Genomic DNA, 25,173 nt, shown 5'->3' with positions numbered 1-25,173 from the left:
GTGCGAGGCTGATGGAAACTCACAGCTCACTGCACAACCTTGGACACATGCAGGGAATGGGAGATCTGACCATCAAACTAAGACTTCAAGGAACATAAGCATGAGTAATCCAACAGAAACTGTAAAACAAAAAGGAGAAACAAAACAGAACAAGCAGCAAAATTAATGAGAGGATTGTGCACAGAGGCAGCGGGACACACATCCAGCAGCAGGGAGAAGGGTCCTGCAGCAGGTTGCTACCTCTCCTGGCAGCACTCTTTCACAATATTCTCAACACACACACCTTGCATGCACACACTGTGGTTTAGAACAACCCTGCAGATGCTGCAAATTGATGTAACCAAAGGCTGAAAACACTCAGCTGGTCAGGTAGAATCCGTGGAAAGAGAAGCAGAGTTTCAAATCAAAGCCCTCTTGACAGGACTTCTCCATTTATCTTTGCTTTTCTTTCCTGACCCGCTGAATTTTTCCGGCTTTTTTCGTCCTTATTATGAATGCAGTAGTTCCCTGTTCCACTTCATACAGAGAGCCTTCATAAAACAATGCAGCATTCCCTCAGTACTGCCCCTCCCGCGACATTGCCCTTTTTTATTACAAAATACAAATTTGCATGAAGTAGGCTCGTCCAATGTCTCAGCCAGGCAAAGAGTTTTGTTTCCAAATCCTGCTAGCTCACCGGCCAAGCCTCCTCAGTGGAGTTCAGATAGACCAAGATAGAGGAGCGTGGTGCTCCATGCAAAGGGTCTTAACCCCTCCAGAAAGCAGTCCACCCATCAAAAGACCAGTACACTTTTCCCAGATGACTCTTGCAGAGAGGGTGCCGAGAAGATCTGCTAGCACTCTTGCATTATCTTTAAGTCAACAAGGTCAGTGACCGTGAGGAGGACATCACTGGTGTAAGCTGAAAGGATGACCTTTACGTCTGGTTTGCCTGGAACCAAACCCATCACTCTTAAGGAGAAGGCACAGGAATGTTTCCACATAAACATGGGGCGCTCCTGACACACACTCCTCCCAAACTGCAAGGGCACTGTCAAGGCCCCGTTGTCTTTAACAAGGCACTCCACAGCAGTGTACAGCAGCCCAGCAGAATCAAGAGAGATCTATTTCCATACAACATTCTCCCAGGGCTCAACAGGCTGGATGGATGTAGGGAGATGGTTTCCTCTGAACGAAAAGTCTGGTGGGGAGGTGGACCCCATCTTAGATTGAGATGTCAACTGTTGAATGACTGACATAAGGAGAAGCTCCTTCATTTGTAAGTGTGAAATTCGTGGTGTGGAGGTTCAGCCACTGAACACTTTCAATGTTCAGTGGAAGGGGATTCAAGGATATGGGGTTGATGCAGGAAACTGAGAAAAAGGTGAAAGATCTCTGATGGCATGATTGGATAGTAACAAGAGGGGGAATGGCCAATTACTATGTCTAATGTTCCTCTTTACAAAGGACCGAGCGTGGTACTCAGTGACAGTCAACAGGACTGAATGCAGTCCTTGACAGAGGCAGGAGGAAGGGTGGATGTGGCTGCCATGAACCAATTCTCCCAGATGGACTCAAGGGAATTCTGAGAAGGAAATTAAGACAGAAAGCTTAGATAAGGGACTCAGTTAGTGTTTCAAGATACTGGCAGGGGCCACAGCAGAGCAGCAGTGAAATGAGTTTCTAGGAAAGATGAGGAAGGTGCAGGATAGATGTATTCCAAAAACAAAAAAAAATTAAATCGTAAAATAATACAACCATTGCTGACAAGGGAAATCAAAGCTAATGTAAAAGCAAAAGAGAGGGCATATAAAACAAAGCAAAAATTAGTGGGAAGATAGAGGATTGGGAAGCTTTTAAAAACTTACAGAGAGCAGCCAAAAGAATCATCAGAAGGGAAAGAATAAATATGAAAACAAATTAGCAAACAATATCAAAGTGGATAGTAAAGCTTTTTCAAGTATGTAAAAAATAAAAGAGAGATGAGAGTGGATATAGGACTAATAGAAAATGAGGCCAGAGAAATATTAATGGGGGATAAGGAGATGGCAGATGAACTAAATGAGTATTTTGTATCAGTCTTCACTGTGGAGACACAAGCAGTGTGCCAGATGTTGAAGGGTGTGAGGGAAGAGAAGTGAGTGCAGTTACTATTACAAGAGGGAAGGTGCTCAAAAAGCTGTAAGAACTTAGGGTACATAAATCACCCGGACCGGATGAACTGCACACTAGGGTTCTGAAAAAGGTAATGGTAGAGATTGTGGAGGCATTAGTAATGATCTTACAAAAATCATTGGACTCTGGCTTGGTGCCAGAGGACTGGAAAAGTGCAAATGTCACTCCACTCTTTGAGAAAGGAGGGAGGCAGCAGAAAGAAAATTATAGAGCAGTTAGCCTGACCTCTGACCTCACTGGTTGGGAAGATGTTGTAGCCAACTGTTAAGGATGAGGTTATGGAGTATTTGGTGACACAGGACAAGATAGGACAAAGTCAGCATGGTTTCCTTAAAGGAAATTCTTGGCTAGCAAACCTGTTTAAATTCTTTGAGGAGATTACAAGTAGGACAGATAAAGGAATGCAGTGTATGTTGTATATTTGGACTTTCAGGAAGCCTTTGACAAGGTGCCACACATGAGGCTGCTTACCAAGTTAAGAGCCCTTGGTATTATAGGAAACTTATTAGCATGGTTAGAACATTGGCCGATTGGTAGGAGGTAGTGAGCGGGAATAAAAGGATCCTTTTCTGGTTGGCTGCCAGTGACTAGTGGTGTTCTACAGGGGTTGGTGTTAGGATTGCTTCTTTTTATGCTGTGTATCAATGATTTAGATGATGGAATAGATGGCTTTGTTGCCAAGTTTGTAGATGATACGAAGATTGGTGGAGGGGCAGGTAGTGTTGAGGAAACAAAAAGGATGCAGAAGGACTTAAGACAGATTAGGAGAATGAGCAAGAAAGTGACAAATGAAATACAATGTTGGAAAATGCATGGTCATGCACTTTGGTAGTAGAAATAAATGTGTGGACTATTTTCTAAATGGAGAGAAAATCCAAAAATCTGAGATGCAAAAGGACTTGGGAGTCCTTGTGCAGAATACCCTAAGGGTTGACTTGCAGGTAGAGCCACAGATGAGGAAGACAAGAGCAGAGCTGAGGCTTTATAAAGCACTGGTGAGGCCTCACCTTGAGTATTGTGAACAGTTTTGGGCTCCTCATTGAAGAAAAGATGTGCGGGCATTGGAGAGGGTTCAGAGAAGGTTCACAAGGATGTTTCCAGGAATGGGAAGATTATCATACAAGGTACATTTGATGGCTCTGGGTCTGTACTCACTGGAATTTAGAAGGATGGGGGGGGGGGCGGGAGGAATCTCATTGAAACATTTTGAATGTTGGATGACCTGAACAGAGTAGATGTAGAAAGGATGTTTCCCATGTTGGGGGAGTCTAGGACAAGTGGGCACAGCGTCAGGATAGAGGGGCATCCATTTGAAACAGAGATGCAGAGAAATTGCTTTAGCTAGAGGGTGATGAATCTGTGGAACTTGTTGCCAGAGGTGGCTGTGGAGGCCAGGGTGTTGGGTGTATTTAAGATGGAGCTTGATAGGTTCTTTATTGGACACAACATCAAAAGCTATGGGGAGAGGGCCGAGGAATGGGGCTGACGAGGGCATAAAAGGATCAGCCATGACTGAATGGCGAAGCAGACTCAATGGGTCAAATGGTCTAATTCTGCTCCTATGTCTTATGGCCTATGGTCTTACACTGTTATGTTGCCTGGATTGGAGGGCTTGAGTTATCAGGAAAGATTAAATAAATGGGAATAAATGAAGCTGTAACATGACAAAATAGTGGTATATAAAATTAAGCAAGGTGTAGATAGGGTAGATATGAAGTGTCTATATCCCTTGATAGGGGTGTTTAAAACTAGAAGGTGCAGGTTTAAGGTGAGAAGGAGGAGGTTTAAAAGAGACCTGAAGAGAATGTTTCTTCAGTTGATATCTGGAATGAGCTGCCAGTGGAGGTGGTACAGGCAGGAACAGTAACAACATTTAAGAGACATCTAGACTGGAATGCAAATGATCAGGGTATAGGCAGATATGGAATTAATGTAGGAAAGTGAGATTAAAGTAGTTTTGATGCTCAGCATAGATGTGGTGAATTGGAGTCCTTTTCTATGCTGCATAAAATCCAGCAAGTTGAAAAACTAAGAGAATCTTTACTGTAAGAAAAAGTGAGTCCAAAAGTAGGGAAATTATGAATGAGTTAGGGAAGTCACTGCTGAGACCACATCTGAAGTACAGTGTATAGGATTAGCCATCATATTTAAGGAAGGATATAGATGTTTTGGGAGCAGTTCAGTTTAGTGAAGAGATATCTGGAATGTTTGAGTGGTCATTCAGAAGAAAAGTTGGATCGGATCTGTGAATGTGAGAGCAAGGGAGAAGAGTTCCTGATAATCAATGAGTGAATGAGCAGACAGACAAGGAATGTCATTCAAGTTACCAAAGCCATCTCATTAAATGGTTCATTGGGCTGGAAGGGCGAGGGGCGACTCCTGTCTCTAATTTGATTGCTGGTATTGCTTCATATTCCCATTTCCCTGCCTAAGGTCAGGGTTAACACTGCTGCTGAAAGATGTCACACAGACACAAAGTGCATCAGTGAACTAAAGGGAAGTGGAGCCCTGAGGCCATTAACAGAAACTGCTGCAGTTACAGGAACACAAGTGACCATTCTCAGCTGCACGCCACCATCTCCTCCATATGTGCTCACCACCACTCCCTTCATCCAGACCTGCACAGGCATCTCTAACCCGGGCCTCCCAGAATGGTCCCTCAGCACCTGTGGGTGACAGGAGGAAAGTCCTTGTGGGGAACTTTCTCAGTCCCACACTGAGCATCTCCTCTGACTGGGAAACAAACAGCCTGGGAAGTAAAGTACTGGAGATTCTGAGCACACACATGAAGGATGCTCGCTAATCTGCAATACACAGCTCCAAACCTCAACATCCACATTGCTTCCCTTCTCCATTTCTCACTCATTACCAGCTGTCCCAGGACACCAACATTCTCCCAGTCACAGACACCCACTGCCCTTCCTCATCACTTCAAAACTCAACCCCATCAAATCAAACAGTCCCAGGACACCAACATTCTCCCAGTCACAGACACCCACTGCCCTTTCTCACAACAGTCCCAGGACACCAACATTCTCCCAGTCACAGACACCCACTGCCCTTTCTCACAACAGTCCCAGGACACCAACATTCCCCCAGTCACAGACACCCACTGCCCTTTCTCACCGTCTCAAAACTCAACCCCATCAAACAGTCCCAGGACACCAGCATTTCTCCCACTCAGAGACACCCTCTGTCCTTTCTCAGCATCTCAAAACTCAGCCCCACCAAACAGTCCCAGCTGAGAGCAACAGACACTGTCTATCCAGCGGAGGATCCCGACACTGGGGGGGGGGGGGGTCACGCACCACACACTCAGACCCTCACTGGGGGGTGGATCTCTCACACACACACACCTCCCCCCAGACCCTCACTGGGGGGGTGGATCTCTCACACACACACACACACACCGCCCCCCAGACCCTCACTGGGGGGTGGATCTCTCACACACACACACGCACCGCCCCCCCAGACCCTCACTGGGGGGTGGATCTCTCACACACACACAGACACACACCACCCCCCCTCCCAGACCCTCACTGGGGGGGTGGATCTCTCGCACACACACACCGCCCCCCAGACCCTCACTGGGGGGTGGATCTCTCACACACACCATCCCCCCTCCCAGACCCTCACTGGGGGGTGGATCTCTCACACACACCACCCCCCCTCCCAGACCCTCACTGGGGGGGGTGGATCTCTCACACACACCACCCCCCCCCCTCCCAGACCCTCACTGGGGGGGGGTGGATCTCTCACACACACACACGCACCGCCCCCCCAGACCCTCACTGGGGGGTGGATCTCTCACACACACACACCGTCCCCCAGACCCTCACTGGGGGGTGGATCTCTCACACACACACACACACACACCGCCCCCCCTCCCAGACCCTCACTGGGGGGTGGATCTCTCACACACACCATCCCCCCTCCCAGACCCTCACTGGGGGGTGGATCTCTCACACATACCCCCCCCCCAGACCCTCACTGGGGGGTGGATCTCTCACACACACACAGACACACACCAACCCCCCCTCCCAGACCCTCACTGGGGGGTGGATCTCTCGCACACACACACCGCCCCCCAGACCCTCACTGGGGGGTGGATCTCTCACACACACCACCCCCCCTCCCAGACCCTCACTGGGGGATGGATCTCTCACACACACCACCCCCCCTCCCAGACCCTCACTGGGGGGGTGGATCTCTCACACACACCACCCCCCCTCCCAGACCCTCACTGGGGGGGGGTGGATCTCTCACACACACACACACTGCCCCCCAGACCCTCACTGGGGGGTGGATCTCTCACACACACACACCGCCCCCCAGACCCTCACTGGGGGGTGGATCTCTCACACACACACACGCACTGCCCCCCCAGACCCTCACTGGGGGGTGGATCTCTCACACACACACACCGCCCCCCAGACCCTCACTGGGGGGTGGATCTCTCACACACACACACACACACACACACACACACACACACACACACACACACACACACACACACACCGCCCCCCCTCCCAGACCCTCACTGGGGGGTGGATCTCTCACACACACACACACTGCCCCCCCTCCCAGACCCTCACTGGGGGGTGGATCTCTTACACACACCATCCCCCCTCCCAGACCCTCACTGGGGGGTGGATCTCTCACACATACCCCCCCCCCCCAGACCCTCACTGTGGGGTGGATCTCTCACACACACACAGACACACACCACCCCCCCTCCCAGACCCTCACTGGGGGGTGGATCTCTCGCACACACACACCGCCCCCCAGACCCTCACTGGGGGGTGGATCTCTCACACACACCACCCCCCCTCCCAGACCCTCACTGGGGGTGTGGATCTCTCACACACACCACCCCCCCTCCCAGACCCTCACTGGGGGGGTGGATCTCTCACACACACACACACTGCCCCCCAGACCCTCACTGGGGGGTGGATCTCTCACACACACACACCGCCCCCCACCCCCAGACCCTCACTGGGGGCTGGGTCTCTCACACACACGCACTGCCCCCCCTCCCAGACCCTCACTGGGGGGTGGATCTCTCGCACACACACACCGCCCCCCAGACCCTCACTGGGGGGTGGATCTCTCACACACACCACCCCCCCTCCCAGACCCTCACTGGGGGGGTGGATCTCTCACACACACACACACTGCCCCCCAGACCCTCACTGGGGGGTGGATCTCTCACACACACACACTGCCCCCCCTCCCAGACCCTCACTGGGGGGTGGATCTCTCACACACACACACCGCCCCCCCAAGACCCTCACTGGGGGGTGGATCTCTCACACACACACACCGCTCTCCCAGACCCTCACTGGGGGATGGATCTCTCAAACACACACCGCCCCCCCAGACCCTCACTGGGTGATAGGAAACACACACACATACACACACACTTTCAATGGGGGCTGGGTCTCTCACAACCCCCCCCCCCAGACCCTTACTGGGGGATGGGTCTGACACAGACACTGCCCCTCACTGGGGGATAGGACACACCCCCCCCCCCAGACCCTCACTGGGGGTGGGTCTCCCTCCCTCTTTCTCACACACACACACACACACACACACATACACACACACCCGACCCTCACCGGGCGATAGGAAACACACACACACACACACACACAGACTCTCACTGGGGGGGATGTATCTTACACAGACACTGCCCCTCACTGGGGGATAGGACACACACACCTCTCCCCCCCCCACAGGGGGCTGGGTCTCTCTCACACACAGAGACTCTCACTGAGGGATGGGTCTCTCTCTCCCACACACACACACACACACACCCCTCACTGGGTGATAGGAAACACACACACAGACTCTCACTGGGGGGGATGTGTCTCACACAGACACTGCCCCTCACTGGGGGATAGGACACACCCCACCCAGACCCTCACTGGGGGTGGGTCTCTCTCCCTCTCTCTCTCTCACACACACACACACACAACCCTCACTGGGTGATAGGAAACACACACACTGACTCTCACTGGGGGAATGTGTCTCACACAGACACTGCCCCTCACTGGGGGATAGGACACACACACACACACCTTCACTGGGTAATGTATCTCACACTCACGTAATTGCTTTGTCTGTCACTCACCGGCCGAACCTCTCCGTTTGTGTTGGTGTACTGGCGTGCAAGGCCGAAGTCCAGCATGTAGCACTTTCGAAAGGTGGAGGGAAGACGCCCCATTGCAAAGTTTGACTGTGGGATGGGTGAAAGGGAGAGTGAAATTCATGCTGCACTGTCTACCCATCACCAATATCCACCTCTTCTACAGCTGCCCCGGGAACACTCAGTCCCACAGCACTGTTACAAAGGAAGCAGCCAATAGGCCCTTTGAAGCTGTCCTGTTTCTGTGCACAATCCTGTTGGTAGCAGCCCTGCAAACACTGCCCTCTGACACATCCCAGCTTCCCCTGAAATGCTGTAACCAAATCTGCCCCCACTCCTCCTCTCCGCAGTGCATTCCCAATCCAACCACAGGTTTGCCTCCCATCACTTTTGGCCCTTGTACTGCCACCTCCACTCAACTCATCTCCGTCTGACCTGCTGCCCAACCCCTACACCACTGGGATGTGTTTTCTGCTTCAATCTCTGCAATAGTTTCAGGGAGAACCACCCCAGGCTTTGCAGTCTGTCCACAGAAATTAATTCCCTCATCACTGAAATACCTTAGTGAATTTCTTGGTCACACATCCAAAGTCTCCCCACAGTTCCCAAAGTATGGGCCAGAAATGGACACAAACCTCCAGTATTTATCAGCAACACATAAAATCAAAGTCATACAGCACAGACACAGGCCTTTCAGCTCACTCAGTCCATGCTAACCTCTTTGCCCATCAAAATCACCCCCATTTATCCACATTAGGACTGTATCTTTCTACGATGCCTTGCCTATTTAAATATCTGTCTAAATGCCTCTTAAATGTCATCCAGCATCTTCTGGCAGTGAGTTGCAGTTATCAACCACTGTTTGTGTAATAAAGCTTAGCTCTCAGGTCCCTTGTAAGTCACCATCCTCTTACCTTAAACCTACATCCTCTTATTTTTGCTACTCTTATCTATGCCTCTCACAATCTACCAGCCTCCTTCACTCCAGGAAAAACAAACCTAGCCTATCCAATCTCTCCCCATAACCAAGCCATCCAATCCAGGCAACATCCTGGTGAATCTTCTCTGCATTAAACAACCTTGTTCACTGCCCACTGCAACAGCAATGCTGGTGTTACTTGCAAACATACTGTACAACTCTGTGGATTACTAATCATGTTCAACAACTGATCCCCACAGCACACCCTGGTCACAGACCTGCTAGTCTGTAAAACGACACTCCACGATCACGGTTGGATTCCCTCAATCAAGCTAATTTTCTATTCAAACTGCTAGCTTGGCATCCTGGATCCCATGTGACCCACCATGCAGGACCTTGTCACACAAATATTTACCTTGTCAATCCTTTTGGTCCATTGATCGAAAAAACTTAATCATATGTGAGGCCTGATTTGTCATGCATAAAGCCATGCTGACTATCCCAATTATTTGTTGCCTTTATACATACAGATAGATCTCATTTTTCTGGACCCCCTCCAGTACCTTTCCCATTGATGTTAGGCTCATCAGCCTGTCGTTCTTTGGCTTGACTATGCAGCTCTTCCTAAACAGAGGTACAGCATTAAGTATCCTCTAGTCTCATGGTACTTCCCTTGTGGCTAATGAAGCTACAAAAATCCCAACCAGGGCAGTGGAAACTTATAATGTTGATGCCAGGTATGAACGAGATACTGACTACTCCTCTACCTCCACAAACGTTGCTTTACCCATTGGGCTCCTCCTGCAGTTGTTTTCTCTTGCTTCAGATTACAGTACCTGCAGTGTCATGTTCCCAGCAAGTTCTTCCCTTACTTCTCACACTGTTCCAGGAGACACTTGGTCAGGCCCAGTGGATTAATCCACTTCTGTGCATTTCAAAAACACCAACATCTCCTCAGATATTGCTATGTTCCACGACTGTTCTCCCTCCTGAACTCGCTAGCTTCTGTGACTTTCTCCATGGTAAGTACAGATGAGAAGTATTCTGTTAACACTTGCCCATTTCCTGTGGTTCCACACACAGACAACTACACTGATTCTTAAGGGGACCTATTATCTCATTAATTACACTTTTACTTTTAATATACTTAATGGAATCTTCTAGTTTTTTAAACCCCTATTTGTTATATAACTCTTTTACCTTCCTGGTTTGCTAATGTACTCAAGGGAATTGTTTGATTCCCTCATCAACTAGAGTTCCCTAATCCTGCCAGCCTTGCCCTTCACTCCAACAGGAACACACTGAACCTGATCTCTACCCATCTCACTTCCCTTTAGCAGGCATCCTTTTACCTACAAACATCCTCTCCCAGATCAATCTTAGCAAGTTCCTACTTAATACCATCAAAATTATCCTTACCCCATTTTAAAATTTTAACTTACGGACCAGTCTTATCTTTCACCAGAAATATTTTAAAACAGTCATTGGTCCCAAAGTGCTCCAGCACTGAGGCTTCAATCATTTCCCAACAGGATGTCCTGTGTTGCCTCCTCTCATAAGGGCCATCTGCATATTGTTGCAGAAAACTTTCCTATACACATTTAACAAATTCTGCCCACTCTAAGCCCTTAACACAGTGACAGTGCTCAAGTGCAAACCTGGATGTTTTGTTCAATGTCGTGAGACTCCCCTACATGAACTACCCCCTCAAAGAGTGTACTCAAGACTGGGTGCACTGTGCAGGTTGTCAATGCCCTTCAGTGGTGCTGGTAGAGACACAGAACCTCTGCTCTACCCTCACCTCCAATGCCACAGCCTCAGTAGGTTCTCTGCTCGTCCAGCTACCCCCATTCCACCCACAACTCACCGGTTTGATGTCACGGTGCAGGAAGCCAACAGAGTGAATGGCCTCGATGGACTGTAGGATCTGCTTGCCCAGGCGCAGGGTGGTGCTCATAGTGAAGGTACCCCGTGGCTGGCTGCGCCTCAGGTCGGCAAGGTTACGGCCCTGGAGAACACAGTAAGTATCAGCATTGCAACGGAGTGGGGGGGGGGGGCTTTGTCTGCGTGGTAACACCCCCCCCCAACCCGACAGCCCTACTGCACCACTCCCTCCAGGTAGACACAGGAACAGGTCCAGAATCTTTTAGTGTGGGGGAGGGAGGGAGAGCTCTGTGTTGGAGTGGGAAGGAGAAGCAGTAAGGTGTTGTGCTGGGGAGGGAGGGTAAGTACTGTATTGGGGAAGGGGGAGGGGCTGTGATGGGGATGATGGGATGCAGAGGTAAGGGAGGGAGGGGTGAGTAGGTGTGCTGGGGAAGGAGGTGTGTTCAGGTGGCGTGTTAGGGAGGGAGGGGTGGGGAGGTGTGTTAGGGAGGGAGGGGTGTTTGGTTGGTGTGTTAGGGAGGGAGGGGTGATCAGGTGGCATGTTAGGGAAGGAGGGGCGGTTGGGTAGCGTGTTAGGGATGGGTGGTTGGGAGGTGTGCTAGGATGGGAGGGGTGAGGGAGCTGTGGAGGGAGGGGTAGGGAGGTGTGGAGGGAGGGATGGGAGAGTTATGTTAGGGAGGGAGGGGTGGGGAGGAGCAGGAGAGGTGTGGAGGGAGGGGTGGAAGAGTTGTGTTAGGGAAGGAGAGGTGGGGGGCATGCTAGGGAGTGGTGGGGAGGTGTGGAGGGAGGACTGAGGGAGGTGTTAGGGAGGGAGGGTTGGGAGAGTTATGTTAGGAAGGGAGGAGTGGGAAGGTATGTACAGGTGGCGTGTTAGGGAGGGAGGGGTGGTCAGGTGGCGTGTTAGGGAGGGAGGGGTGGGGAGGTGCGTTAGGGAGGGAGGGGTGTTCAGGTGGCGTGTTAGGAGGGGAGGGGTGCTTAGGTGGTGTGTTAGAGAGGGAGGGGTGGGGAGGTGGCGTGTTAGGGAGGGAGGGGTGGGGAGGTGTGTTGGGGAGGGAGGGGTGTTCATGTGGCGTGTTAGGGAGGGAGGGGTGTGGAGGTATGTACAGGTGGCGTGTTAGGGAGGGAGGGGTGGGGAGGTGTGTTGGGGAGGGAGGGGTGTTCATGTGGCGAGTTAGGGAGGGAGGGGTGGTCAGGTGGTGTGTTAGGGAGGGAGGGGTGGGGAGGTGTGTTAGGGAGGGGTGTTCGTGTGGCGTGTTAGGGAGGGAGGGGTGGGGAGGTGTGTTGGGGAGGGAGGGGTGTTCAGGTGGCGTGTTAGGGAGGGAGGGGAGGTGTGTTGGGGAGGGAGGGGTGTTCGTGTGGCGTGTTAGGGAGGGAGGGGTGTGGAGGTATGTACAGGTGGCGTGTTAGGGAGGGAGGGGTGGTCAGGTGGCGTGTTAGGGAGGGAGGGGTGGGGAGGTGTGTTGGGAGGGGTGGGAGAGTTGTGTCAGGGAGAGGTGGGAGTTATGTTAGGGAGGGAGGGGTGGGAGAGTTGCATTAGGTGGGGTGGGGAGGTATGGAGGGAGGGATAGGAGAGTTGTGTCAGGGAGGGAGGGTGGGGAGGTGTGGAGGGAGGGGTGGGAGAGTTGCGTTAGGTGGGGTGGGGAGGTATGGAGGGAGGGGTGGGAGAGTTGTGTCAGGGAGGGAGGGGTGGGAGAGTTATGTTAGGGAGGGAGGGGTGGGAGAGTTGTGTCAGGGAGTGGGGGTGGGGAGGTGTGGAGGGAGGGGTGGGAGAGTTGCGTTAGGTGGGGTGGGGAGGTATGGAGGGAGGGGTGGGAGAGTTGTGTCAGGGAGGGAGGGGTGGGAGAGTTGTCTTAGGGAGGGAGGGGTGGGGAGGTGTGGAGGGAGGGCTGGGGGAGTTGTGTTAGGTGGGGTGCGGAGGTGTGGAGGGAGGGATAGGAGAGTTGTGTCAGGGAGGGAGGGTGGGGAGGTGTGGAGGGAGGGGTGGGAGAGTTGTGTCAGGGAAGGAGAGGTGGGAGAGTTATGTTAGGGAGGGAGGGGTGGGAGAGTTGCATTAGGTGGGGTGGGGAGGTGTGGAGGGAGGGCTGGGGGAGTTGTGTTAGGTGGGGTGGGGAGGTGTGGAGGGGGGGTGGGAGAGGTGTCAGGGAGGGAGAGGTGGGAGAGTTATGTTAGGGAGGGAGGGGTGGGAGAGTTGCGTTAGGTGGGGTGGGGAGGTATGGAGGGAGGGGTGGAAGAGTTGTGTCAGGGAGGGAGGGTGGGGAGGTGTGGAGGGAGGGCTGGGGGAGTTGTGTTAGGTGGGGTGCGGAGGTGTGGAGGGGGGGTGGGAGAGGTGTCAGGGAGGGAGAGGTGGGAGAGTTATGTTAGGGAGGGAGGGGTGGGAGAGTTGCGTTAGGTGGGGTGGGGAGGTATGGAGGGAGGGGTGGAAGAGTTGTGTCAGGGAGGGAGGGTGGGGAGGTGTGGAGGGAGGGCTGGGGGAGTTGTGTTAGGTGGGATGTGGAGGTGTGGAGGGGGGGTGGGAGAGGTGTCAGGGAGGGAGAGGTGGGAGAGTTATGTTAGGGAGGGAGGGGTGGGAGAGTTGCGTTAGGTGGGGTGGGGAGGTATGGAGGGAGGGGTGGGAGAGTTGTGTCAGGGAGGGTGGGGAGGTGTGGAGGAGTTGTGTTAGGGATGGAGGGGTGGGGAGGTATGGAGGGAGGGGTGGAAGAGTTGTGTTAGGGAAGGAGGGGTGGGGAGGTGTGGAGGGAGGGCTGGGAGAGTTATGTTAGGGAGAGAGTGGTGGGGAGGTGTGGAGGGAGGGAGAGAGTTGCTGTGTTCGCAAGGGAAGGGTGGGGGTGAGGGGGAGGGGGAAGGTGGTGCTATGGGATAACAGAGGTAGAGAGGTCAATGAGAGAAGGGCACCAGGTATAGCTGGTCAGCATCTTCAGGGACCTGGCTCAGGCCCCAGGAGTATGTGTACTGGGGGAGAGAAGAGTCATGGTGGACTGACTGCTGATGGAAAGAGAAATCCTGAAGAAAACATGACTGGGAAACCCAAGCAACACAGCAGGTAGAGCCACTGCCTTCTTATCTCTCAGAAGGGCCTCGGGGTCCAAATGCGTAGTTCATTGAAAGTGGCTATGCAAATGGATAAGGTGGAAAAGGGGTACGAATGCTTGCCTTTACTGGTAGGGGTGTTGAATATAAGAGTAAGGAAGTCCTATTGCAGTGATATGCAACTTCAGTTAATCTGCACTTGCAGTATTGCATGCTGTTCTGGTTGCTCCATTACAGAAAGGATGTGGAGAGGATGCTGTCCGGATTAGACAGTATGAATTATAAGGAAAGCTTGGACAGACATGGCTTGTTCTCCTTGGAGTATCATAAGCTGAGGTTTTTAAAACAATGAGACGCATTAATGGGGTAAACAGTCAGAATCTCTTCCTCAGGTAGAAAGGCCATGTTTTTAAAGTTAGATGGGCTAAAGATAATGAGAGGAGCAAATTTTTTTTGTTACGTGGAAAGCAGTGGGTGCCTGGAATAGGGAACCGGGGTGGTGATAGAAGCAGGCAGCTGGGTACATTTCAGAGGTTTTTACGCAGACACCGAAGGAAATGGAAAGATATGAATGATACACAAAAGGAGGATATTTTGTAAAATTTGGCATCAAGATTGCTATAACATCATGGGCTGAATGGCCTGTCTGGTGGTGTACATTCTATGGTTTGATCCTGACCTTCAGCATTGTTTGTGTGGAGATTGCACATTTTCCCTGTGACCACTTTGGTTTCCTCCACACCCCAAGGACCTGTGGGTAGGTGGGTTAAATGTGAGGGTAAAGGGTAGAGTCTGGGAGGAGCTGATACAAGTGTGGGAAGAATTAATAAAACTAGTCTAAATAATTCCCAAGTACACAGTTCCCTGAAAGTGGTGCCACAGGTAGACAGGGTGGTGAAGGCAGCTTTTGGTATGCCGGCTTTCATCATTAGGAGCACTGAATATAGATTTTAAAACTATGCCTGATTTTAAACCTATGTTGCCTTGTTTTTAACCGCCCTCTCACTGAGAAAAAAACACTAGTGCCTTTTACACTATTTGTGTTCCATATTATCTTACATACCTCCATCAGATCACTCCTCAATCTCCTACATTCCACGGAATAAGATCCTAGAAGATGCAACCTTTCCTTGTAGCTAAAGCCCTCAAGTTGAAGCAATATCCTGGTAAATCTTTTCTGCACTTCCTGGTTTTAAAACATATCTCCTATATCAGGGCAACCAAAACTGTATACAATACTCCAAGCATGGCCTCACCAATGTCTTATATAACCGCAACAATATACTCCAACTCCTATATTCAATACCTTGACCGATGAGCGCCAACAAACCACCCTATCTAGCTTTGATGTTGCTTTCAGCAAACTGTGCATGTGCACTCCAGGAGAGTCCTACCCTCATTTCATCTTCCAAAAATGTTAACACCTCACATTTGTTAGGTTGACAGCTACTTGCCATTTGTTAGTCCTAGCTACCCCTATTACATGATCAGGATCTGCACCCCCCCCCCCAGTAATTTATCACAAACTTCTACTCTGCCTACAATATTGCCTATTTTAGTATCATCAGCAAACTTACTATCTATGTCTTGTATATTCACATCCACATTGTTACTATAAATTATAAAGGTCCCAGCATCAACCGCCATGGCATACCACTAAATACAGGCCTCCAATCTGTAAAACAACCTTCAACCATCACCCTCTGCTTCTTTTCACTGAGCCTATACATCCAGTCAGCCATCTTCCCCTGCATTCCACACAATCTCACCTTTTAGACTAGCCTGCCATGACGGATCTTGTCAAAGGCCTTGCTCAGGTCCATATAGACAGCACCCACTACCTACATCCTTGAAGAACTCCAAAAGATTTGGCAGACCCAACTTCCCACACACAAAGCCTTGCTGACTATCCCAAGTCAGACCATGTCTCTCCAAATGCTGGTTGATCCTGTCTCCCAGAATCCTAACCAGCAATTTACCCACCATCAACATCAGACTGTCCTGTAGTTCCCCAGTTTGTTTTTGCCATCCCTTTTGAAAAATGGGTCCACATTAGCCTATCTCCAATCATCTAAAAGCTCACCTATAGTCAGAGATAAATCAATTGTGGAAGTACGTGCATCCATAATTTCTCCTCTTGGTTGAAGGTGAGAAGGGAACGATTTATCGGAAACTTAAGGGGCAATGGTTTTACACAAAAGAATGCTAAGTATGTGGAATGAGCTTTCAGAGGAAGTGGTTGAAGCTGATACATTACAACTTACTAAAATCAGTTGGACAGTACATGGATCAGAATGGTTTTAGAAAGTTATAGGCAAAATGCTGGTAAATGGCAATAGCTTGGATGGAGCAGTTGGGTGATAGGGCCTAATTCTGTGCTGTGCCATCTTATGACTCTAGCGTCCTACAAGATCTGAGAATGCACCAGGTTCTGTCCTGTGGATTTACCACCTTTATAGCCTCCATCCTGCCAAATATATGTGTTCCAAACCACCATTCATTTCCCCCACTTCCTTCACTTCTATCATTTTATCAACAGAAAAACATAAATCAAAATATTTATTAAAAATCTCTTCCATTTCCTTGAGTTCAACACAAATGGCCATGCTGATACTTAAGGGACCTATTCCCTCCCATCCACCTTTTTACTCTTAATATAGCCATAGAATCTCTTGGGACTTTGCCTCAGTTTGCCAACCAGATCTCTCTCATTCCTCTTTGTGCCCTCCAAACTTACCCTTTATTGAACTCATACACTTCTTGTAGGGGGATCTTAAAAAAGTGTATAAAGTTACGAGAGGCAGAGAGAATCACTGGAAACAGTCTTTTTCTCAGGGTTAGGGAACTAAGAACTAGACGGTATAGACTTAAGATGAGAGGAGAAAGATATAGTAAGAATCTGAGAGGCAACACTCACATCAGCGTGCTCAGTAGTTAGCGGCCAGAGAAGGTGAATGGGACAGATACATTAATACTTAAAAGGTACTTGCACACATAAATAGACAGTAAAGCTAACGAGATGGCTCTATAAGGTAGTTTGTCGTTGAGCCTACTAGGGCATCAGCTATACTGGTGTACAATGTCCTGTGTATGTTACTCAAAATGGCTTCTTTGGTTTGTTACGAGTAGGAATGCTTCTTTGTTGGATATGTGTTTCTCTCGCCATTGTTTCGCTTTAGAATGGCTGATATGGTAATTGTATTCATTTGTTAATCAATGGGGAATGTTATTGTGTCTTGTGAGGCTGGGAACTTGGGGGAGGGGTTTTTGCGGGTTTTTGGTGTGAGGGGAGTCGGGAGAAAGACGCCGAGGGAGGTGGACGTTCGCTCGGAAGACCACCAGGGAGTCCGGGGTGGAAGACGTGGAAGTCAGAGGCAAGCGACGAAGGGTCGAATGGTTCGATGGCTGAGCTCCAACAAGTGCACTAAACAGACTGATAAGTTGGCGCTTTTTGTTTTTTTCCATATATATAGTATTGCCTAATACTCTTTTAATTTTAGTAAACTCTTTAAAATGTATTTCATAATGGTATTTGTTGTGGGTTTGATACTGTTAGCGGGCGCGAGGCATAAACTCGATTCTCACAGCACCAGCGCGAACGGGAGATGGGTTGGTGAGTGGCTGGATCTCCGTTTCCCCTAGACATATACCAGCCTTTTGGGTAAGTGTTACATTTGTGGGGTGCTCATCCCAGATTGGATTGTCAGGGGCTGTGGTGTCGCGCAGGCAGCAGAGCAGAGATGGACAGAGATAAGATTGTTTGTTGGTGCGAATTTGAAGGTGTACTGGTGCAGTACGCATGCGTAGTGAGCGGAGTGGATTTTCGAGTTTCAGGAGACGCAGTAGTGCGGGGGCTAAGTTTGGTAAAAGGTATTGGGCAGGTAGAATTGGTAGCTAGACGGTGTGGTAAAGAGGTGGAGTCTAGCTGGGTGTTGGTTAGTACGAGTGCTGACGTCAGGACGTTGGAACTGCCGGCGACGGTCAGTGTACCGGGGGAGGAGGGGCTGTGGAGGCTCCACTCCTTCTACAAGGATGAGGCTGAGGAGACATCGGAGGAGGAGCTAGAGCTAGAGGTGCCCGGCACTAGTAAAGGGAGGTGGGAAGAGGGAGTCGTGACTAGGCTCTGCCCCCCAGGTAGGGTGGAAGCCTCGGAGCTGGCAGCCGCACTTAACTCCCTGGTGGGGGTGGCCGAGAGGCCACGGCTGAAGCTGGGGGTGTTCTCCGGAGCCAAGCCTACTCCGGACGGGGAGGTGGACTATGAGACCTGGATCGAGCATACATCCTTGATGTTAGAGGAGTGGCCCGGCTCGGAGGAGGAGAAGAGGCAGCGATTGGTGGGAAGTTTGAGGGGTTTAGCAGCCAAAACCGTCCGGGAGTTGAAAGCTGAGAAGCCTGGGGCCTCAGTGGAGGAATGTATAGAAGTTTTGGAGGGAGCGTTTGGGTTGTCAGGGGAACCCTGGCTGCTTTTGGCAGAGTTCCAACGCCTGGAACAATGGAGAGGGGAAAAGCTCTCCGAGTACATATTTAGGATGGAGGGGATGCTCTTGGGGCTGCGGCGCCGGGGGGTAGTGAAGGCGACTGATGGGGCTAGCGTGAGGATGAGTCAGATATTCAGTGGCTCTCTGGAGGAGGACAAGGTGGCGTGGACTATCCAGCAGGTTTATAGGAAAGGCCCCCCTCCATCGTTCGGGCAACTGATTAGAGAGGTGCGCGAGGAAGAGAGAGCGTTGGGGCGGAAAAGGGGTGCGGGCCTACGGGAGCGATCCTCAGCAATACAGGAAGTGGTGGCTGGGTGAAGGAATGACAACCCCCTGGGGAGTAGGGAACCCCCCTCTGGAGGGGAGGGACAGGGGAGGTACCCACTCTCAGGGGCGAACAGTGCAGTGGATCGGGAGCGGGAGCCGTCCTGGGAGAGGAGGGGCGGCAGGCAGCGTGTGCTTTAACTGTGGGAAAGAGGGGCATTTCAGGCGGGACTGTGGGCGGCCGAGGGTGTGCTATAGCTGTGAAGAGGAGGGACACTTTAGGTGGGATTGTGAGAGACAAGGAGTCCCGCGGAGGACAAGCTCCCCACGACTAAAAAGGGAGAGGTGTCGGGAAACTTAGGAGAGGCTCAGAGAGGGAACGGACTCACATTCCCAGAGATCAGCCAGGGGACCACCGGGTGCCCACATTTCTATTCCGGATGGGCTGGTAGGACCCCGTGCCAGTGTGGGTCTACGGATAGAGGGAATTTATGCAAAAGCTGTTCTTGATACGGGATCGCAGGTGACCTTATTGTATCGGTCTTTCTACAACCAATATCTAAAGCATTTGCCCGTAACCCCATTTGACGCCCTGCAGATTTGGGGTGTGAGCGAGGTTGACTACCCATACGATGGGTACCTATCGGTGAGATTGGAGTTCTCGGAGGGCGATGTGGGAGTGTCGGAAGCTATTGAGACGTTGGTGTTGGTGTTGGTGTGCCCTGACCCGGTGGAAACTGGTGGTGCTGCCCTCCTGGTGGGGACTAACTCCCCTGTGGTGCGACGGCTCCTGGGAGCTTGTAAGGAGAAAGTGGGGGAAGACTTTCTGGAGACCCTCTTGGTGCATCCAGTGTTTCGAGCAGTGTTCGAAGAAGGGGTTCCCTCCCTAGGGCTGGACCCGGAGTGTAAACGAGGGACGGTGTGGTGTACGCAGGCGAGGCCCAAGGTGATCCGACCGGGGAGGTAGCACTAGTGATGGGGACCCCCAGATTCCCAGGAGTGCCGACGGGAGAAGCCCTGTTAGTAGACGCCCCAGACGATCTTGAAGGGGAGACATGATTTCCGGTGGGGGCACTGGTGAGGCCCGAAGTTCAGAGACCAGGGGTGGTACATGCGAGGCATATAGCTGTAAGTGTCAGGAACACCACGGCAAGAGAAATCACCTTTAAGAGGGGAATGCCGCTGGCACATCTGTTCCCGGTGACGGTAATGTCTAGCGCACCAGTGAGGACCCCTAACGGGGAGGGATCGGAGCATCGAAGGGAGCTGACCACTGAAGTCTTTAACTTCGGGGATTCCCCCGTGTCGCCGGAGTGGAAACACCGGCTAGTGGAGAAGATGCTGAAGATGGAAGCTGTTTTTCCTCGGGGCGAGTTTGATGTTGGCTGCTCCAAAAGCACTCGCCACACCATCCGGGTAACGGAGGACACCCTGTTCCGAGAGAGATCCCGGCAGCTGACTCCGGCAGATGTTGAGGACGTGCGACAGCACTTGTGCAAGTTGAAGGAGGCCGGAATCATAGCTGAGTCCCGAAGTCCTTATGCGTCCCCAATAGTGGTGGCACGGAAGAAGAATGGGCGAGTGCGCATGTGTGTTGACTACAGGACATTGAATCGGCGAACTGTCCCTGATCAATATACTGTCCCAAGAGTCGAGGATGCGCTGGCCTGCCTGAGCGGTGTGAAGTGGTTCAGTGTGCTGGATTTAAGAAGGGGGTATTACCAGATCCCAATGAGTGAGGGCGATAAAGAGAAGACCGCTTTTATCTGCCCGCTGGGGTTCTTTCAGTTCGAACGAATGCCCCAAGGCATATCGGGAGCCCCAGCCACCTTCCAGAGGCTCATGGAGAGAACTGTGGGGGATATGAATCTGTTAGAGGTGCTGGTGTACCTGGATGATTTGATAGTGTTTGGATTGACTTTGGAGGAACATGAGGAGAGGCTGTTGAAGGTGTTGGGCCAGCTTAATGAAGAAGGGTTGAAGCTTTCCCTGGACAAATGCAAGTTCTGCAAGTCGTCGGTTAGCTACATTGGCCATATCATTTCGCGAGAGGGAGTGGCTACTGATCCAACCAAGATAGAGGCCGTGACCACCTGGCCGAGACCCCAGAAAGTGGGTGCTCTGCGCTCCTTTTTGGGGTTATGTGGGTATTACCGGCGATTTGTGAAAGGATACGCCAAAATGTGTCACCCATTGACTCAGCTGTTGTGTGGCTATCCCCCGGTGGGAAAGAAGAGGACGGGGGACCAGAGGCAGGACGCTGGAGGATACTGGAACCCGGCGGAACCTTTTGGCTCGAGATGGGATGATCAATGTGAAGAGGCGTTCCAATCTTTGAAAAGGGCACTGACCCAGGCCCTGGTGTTGGCTTTTGCCGATCCCCAGAAGCCATATGTGCTGCACACGGATGCCAGCCGAGAGACTCTCGGGGCTGTTCTGTACCAGGAGCATGGCAAAGCATTGAGGCCGGTAGCCTTTGTCAGCCGAAGCTTGTCGCCATCGGAGAAACTATCCCACTCACAAGTTGGAGTTCCTGGCGCTGAAGTGGGCTGTGGTGGACAAGCTGGGCAATTACCTGTACGGAGCCAGGTTTGAGGTGAGAACGGATAAGAATTCTCTCACTTATATTTTGACTTCGGCGAAGCTGGATGCCACAGGACATCGGTGGCTGGCAGCCTTGTCGGTACATGATTTCAGCCTGAGGTACCGCCCTGGAAGCAAGAATGTCAATGCGGATGCTTTGTCTCGTCAGGAGCCTGGGGAACAGGAGAGGGATGAGGAGTGGGAGAGTGTCCCTGCCCCTGGAGTGAAGGCGATGTGTCAGTTTGTTATCACCGTGAAGGCCGAGGGAAGAGGGAGGCTGGAACGAGCCGTGGACCATTTGGGGGTTTTTGACGACGCCATACCCCTAGCTTACTGTGACCTGACCGCACTGCGGACTAAACAGTTGCCGGAACTGAGTCCGGGGGAAGTGGCAGCTGCTCAGCAAAATGACCCGGGCATTGGCACAGTGTGGAGAGCGGTCGAGAAGGGGGATGGGGCGTTGGCTGAGAAGGCGAAACACCCATGCGTGCCTCTGTTGAAGGAGTGGTCTCGGTTGAAGTTAAAGAACCAAATCTTGTACCGGGTAACGGCGCCTCCGGACCAACCCCACTGTTGGCAACTGGTCCTGCCGGAGGAGTATCGACAGGCTGTACTCCAGGCCTTACATGATGATTCTGGACACTTGGGGGTGGAAAAGACCTATGGATTACTCAAAGACCTGTTCTACTGGCCCCGGATGAGGGGGGAAGTCGAAGAATACTGTAGGGGATGCCATCGTTGCATCCAGAGGAAGACCCTGCCAGCGTTGGCGGCTCCACTGTCGCACTTGCAGAGTGCGGGACCTCTGGACCTGGTATGTGTGGATTTCCTGTCGATTGAGCCTGACACCAGCAACACCGCGAATGTCTTAGTCATCACCGATCATTACACTCGCTATGCTCAGGCATTTCCCACTAAGGATCAGAAGGCAATGACAGTGGCGAAGGTGTTATGGGAGAAGTATTTTGTGCATTACAGCTTTCCCAGGCAAATCCATAGTGATCAGGGGTGGGACTTTTAGAGCCGCCTTATCCATGAATTCCTGACCATGCTTGGGGTTGAGAAATCCAGGACTACCCCTTATCACCCACAGGGAGATCCTCAGCCATAGAGGTTCAACAGGTCCCTGTTGGATATGCTCGGGACACTGGAGATTGGGCAGAAAAGCAGGTGGAGTCGTCATATTGGACAATTGGTTCACTGTTACAATTGCACTCGCAATGATGCTATAGGGTATTCGCCCTATTATCTGATGTTCGGGCGGGAAGCGAGGTTGCCCATTGACTTGTGTTTTGGGGGTGGAGTGGGTGAATTATCCGGGAAGTCCCATCTAAAGTATGTGTCCGACATGAAGAGGGAGTTACAGCGGGCGTACGAGTTGGCCGAGGCAGCAGCTACCAAACAAAATCAGAGGAATAAGATGCGGTATGATCTAAAGGTGAAGTTTGTCCAATTATTGCCGGGAGACCAGGTCCTTTTACGGAATTTGGGACTCCCTGGTAAGCACAAGTTGGCAGATAGATGGGCAGCCAGCCCCTATGTAATAGAGCCAGATGCCGAACCTGCCAGTTTACCGGGTGAAACCTGAGGATGGGAAAGGGCCTATCAAGGTACTCCATCTGAATCACCTGCTGCCACTGGGTCAAGCGGTGCAGGTGGATAAGGAGTCCGAGTGGGAGGTTATGCCTAGTACAAGGACTCTGCGAGGGCACAGAGAAAGGGAAGAGCCTGCTGCTGAACAGTGGGGACAGGTCCCTCACCCGGGAATGGCTACCAATTCGGAAGAGGACGACTCAGATGAGTGGCCCCTGTTCCCATTTGCTGGGGCTCCAGTACCAGGAGAGGAGGCTCCTGGCCCTTCCCATACTGAGTTGGGTGAGAAGAGGGAAGGTCTTGAGGGTCAGATGGAGAGGCAGCCAACATTGGTGGGAGAGAGGGTGGAACCCGAGCGTGAGCCGGAGAGATCTCAGGTGAGGGAGGACCCCCGTGAGGATGGGGGTGAGGGTCTGTAAAGTAGACCTGGGGTGTCCAAGACAGTGGGTTCGCAGGTGACCAGGGAGCCCATTGGGGCAGAAGGGGTATGGAGATCTCAGAGGATTAGGCACCCCCCGGAGCGGTTGTGGTACCAGGAGAACCGAGTGTGATTTCTACTGCTCTGGGTAGTTATGTCACTGCGTTCTGCACCTGGGTTGGGTTGGGTTCCCAGCCTCACTAGACACAATAACATTCTCCATTGATTAACAAATGAATACAATTACCATATCAGCCATTCTAAAGCGAAACAACGGCCAGAGAAACACTTATCCGACAAAGAAGCATTCCTACTCGTAACAAACCAAAGAAACCATTTTGTGTGTTGCAAGAAGTTTGGGAAACTCTAGTAATGCCATGAGGGCATGACATTTGCTGGTGGGGAGAGAATGTACAATGTACAATGTACAATGTCCTGTGTATGTTACTCAAAATGGTTTCTTTGGTTTGTTACGAGTAGGAATGCTTCTTTGTCGGATAAGTGTTTCTCTGGCCGTTGTTTCGCTTTAGAATGGCTGATATGGTAATTGTATTCATTTGTTAATCAATGGAGAATGTTATTGTGTCTAGTGAGGCTGGGAACTTGGGGGAGGGGTTTTCGCAGGTTTTTGGTGTGAGGGGAGTCGGGAGAAAGACGCCGAGGGAGGTGGACGTTCGCTCGGAAGACCACCGGGGAGTCCGGGGTGGAAGGGGTGGAAGACGTGGAAGTCGGAGGCAAGCGACGAAGGGTCGAATGGTTCGAAGGTTGAGCTCCAACGAGTGCACTAAACAGACTGATAAGTTGGCGCCTTTTGTTTTTTTCCATATATATATTTGTATATATATATATATATATATATAGTATTGCCTAATACTCTTTTAGTTTTAGTAAACTCTTTAAAATGTATTTCATAACAGTATTTGTTGTGGGTTTGATACTGTTGGTGAGCGCGAGGCATAAACTCGATTCTCACAGCACCTGCGCAAACGGGAGGTGTGTTGGTGAGTGGCTGGATCTCCGTTTCCCCTAGACATATACCAGCCTTTTGGGTAAGTGTTACACTGGATTGGGTGTTATGTAATGAACTGGAGGTGATTAGGGAGCTTAAGGTAAAAGAACCCTTAGGGCAGTGATCACAATATGATTTGAGTTCATCTTGAAAGTAAAGTCTAATGTAGCAGTATTGCAGTGGAGTAAAGGAAATTACAGTGGTATGAGAGAGGAATTGGCCGAAGTAAATTGGAAGGAGCTGCTGGCAGGGATGTCAGCAGAGCAGCAATGGTGTGCGTTTCTAGGAAAAACGAGGAAGGTGCAGGATAGATGTATTCCACAAACAAAGAAATACTCAAATAACAAAATAGTACAACTGTAGCTGACAAGGGAAGTCAAAGCTAATGCAAAAGCAGAAGAGAGGGCATACAACAAAGCAAAAATTAATGGGAAGACAGAGGATTGCAAATCTTTGAAAACCCTACAGAGAGCAACTAAAAGAATCATTAGGAGGGAAAATATGAAACATGAAAGCAAGCTAGCAAACAATAAAGTGTATAGCGAATGTAAAAAATAAAGGCATGTAAAAAATAAAAGTGTATATAGGACCACTAGAAAATGAAGCCGGAGAAATAATAACGGGGGCTAAGGAGATGGCAGATGAACTATATGAGCATTTGCATTAGTTTTCACTGTGGATGAGGTTATGCTG

General features: G+C 51.0%; 1 protein-coding gene across 2 annotated transcripts in view; it reads right to left on the bottom strand.

The window, feature by feature from the left end:
- Positions 1–25,173, bottom strand: part of LOC132400937 (tau-tubulin kinase 1-like) — an 87,636-nt gene that overhangs the window by 43,436 nt on the left and 19,027 nt on the right. The window contains exons 6-7 of one of the 2 annotated variants that reach the window (XM_059982522.1): positions 11,092–11,232; positions 8,291–8,395 (exon numbers count right to left, since the gene is read on the bottom strand). In XM_059982522.1, the coding sequence (XP_059838505.1) occupies positions 8,291–8,395; positions 11,092–11,232 (246 nt within the window). Of the gene's footprint in view, positions 1–23; positions 5,055–8,290; positions 8,396–11,091; positions 11,233–25,173 lie in introns of those variants that run through there. The other variant, XM_059982521.1, reaches the window with a different exon arrangement.

Source organism: Hypanus sabinus, chromosome 10 (assembly GCF_030144855.1).
Source record: "Hypanus sabinus isolate sHypSab1 chromosome 10, sHypSab1.hap1, whole genome shotgun sequence".
Classification (NCBI taxonomy): domain Eukaryota; kingdom Metazoa; phylum Chordata; class Chondrichthyes; order Myliobatiformes; family Dasyatidae; genus Hypanus; species Hypanus sabinus.
Note: the sequence above shows the minus strand (reverse complement) of the source record. Positions and strands in the feature narration are given on the sequence as shown.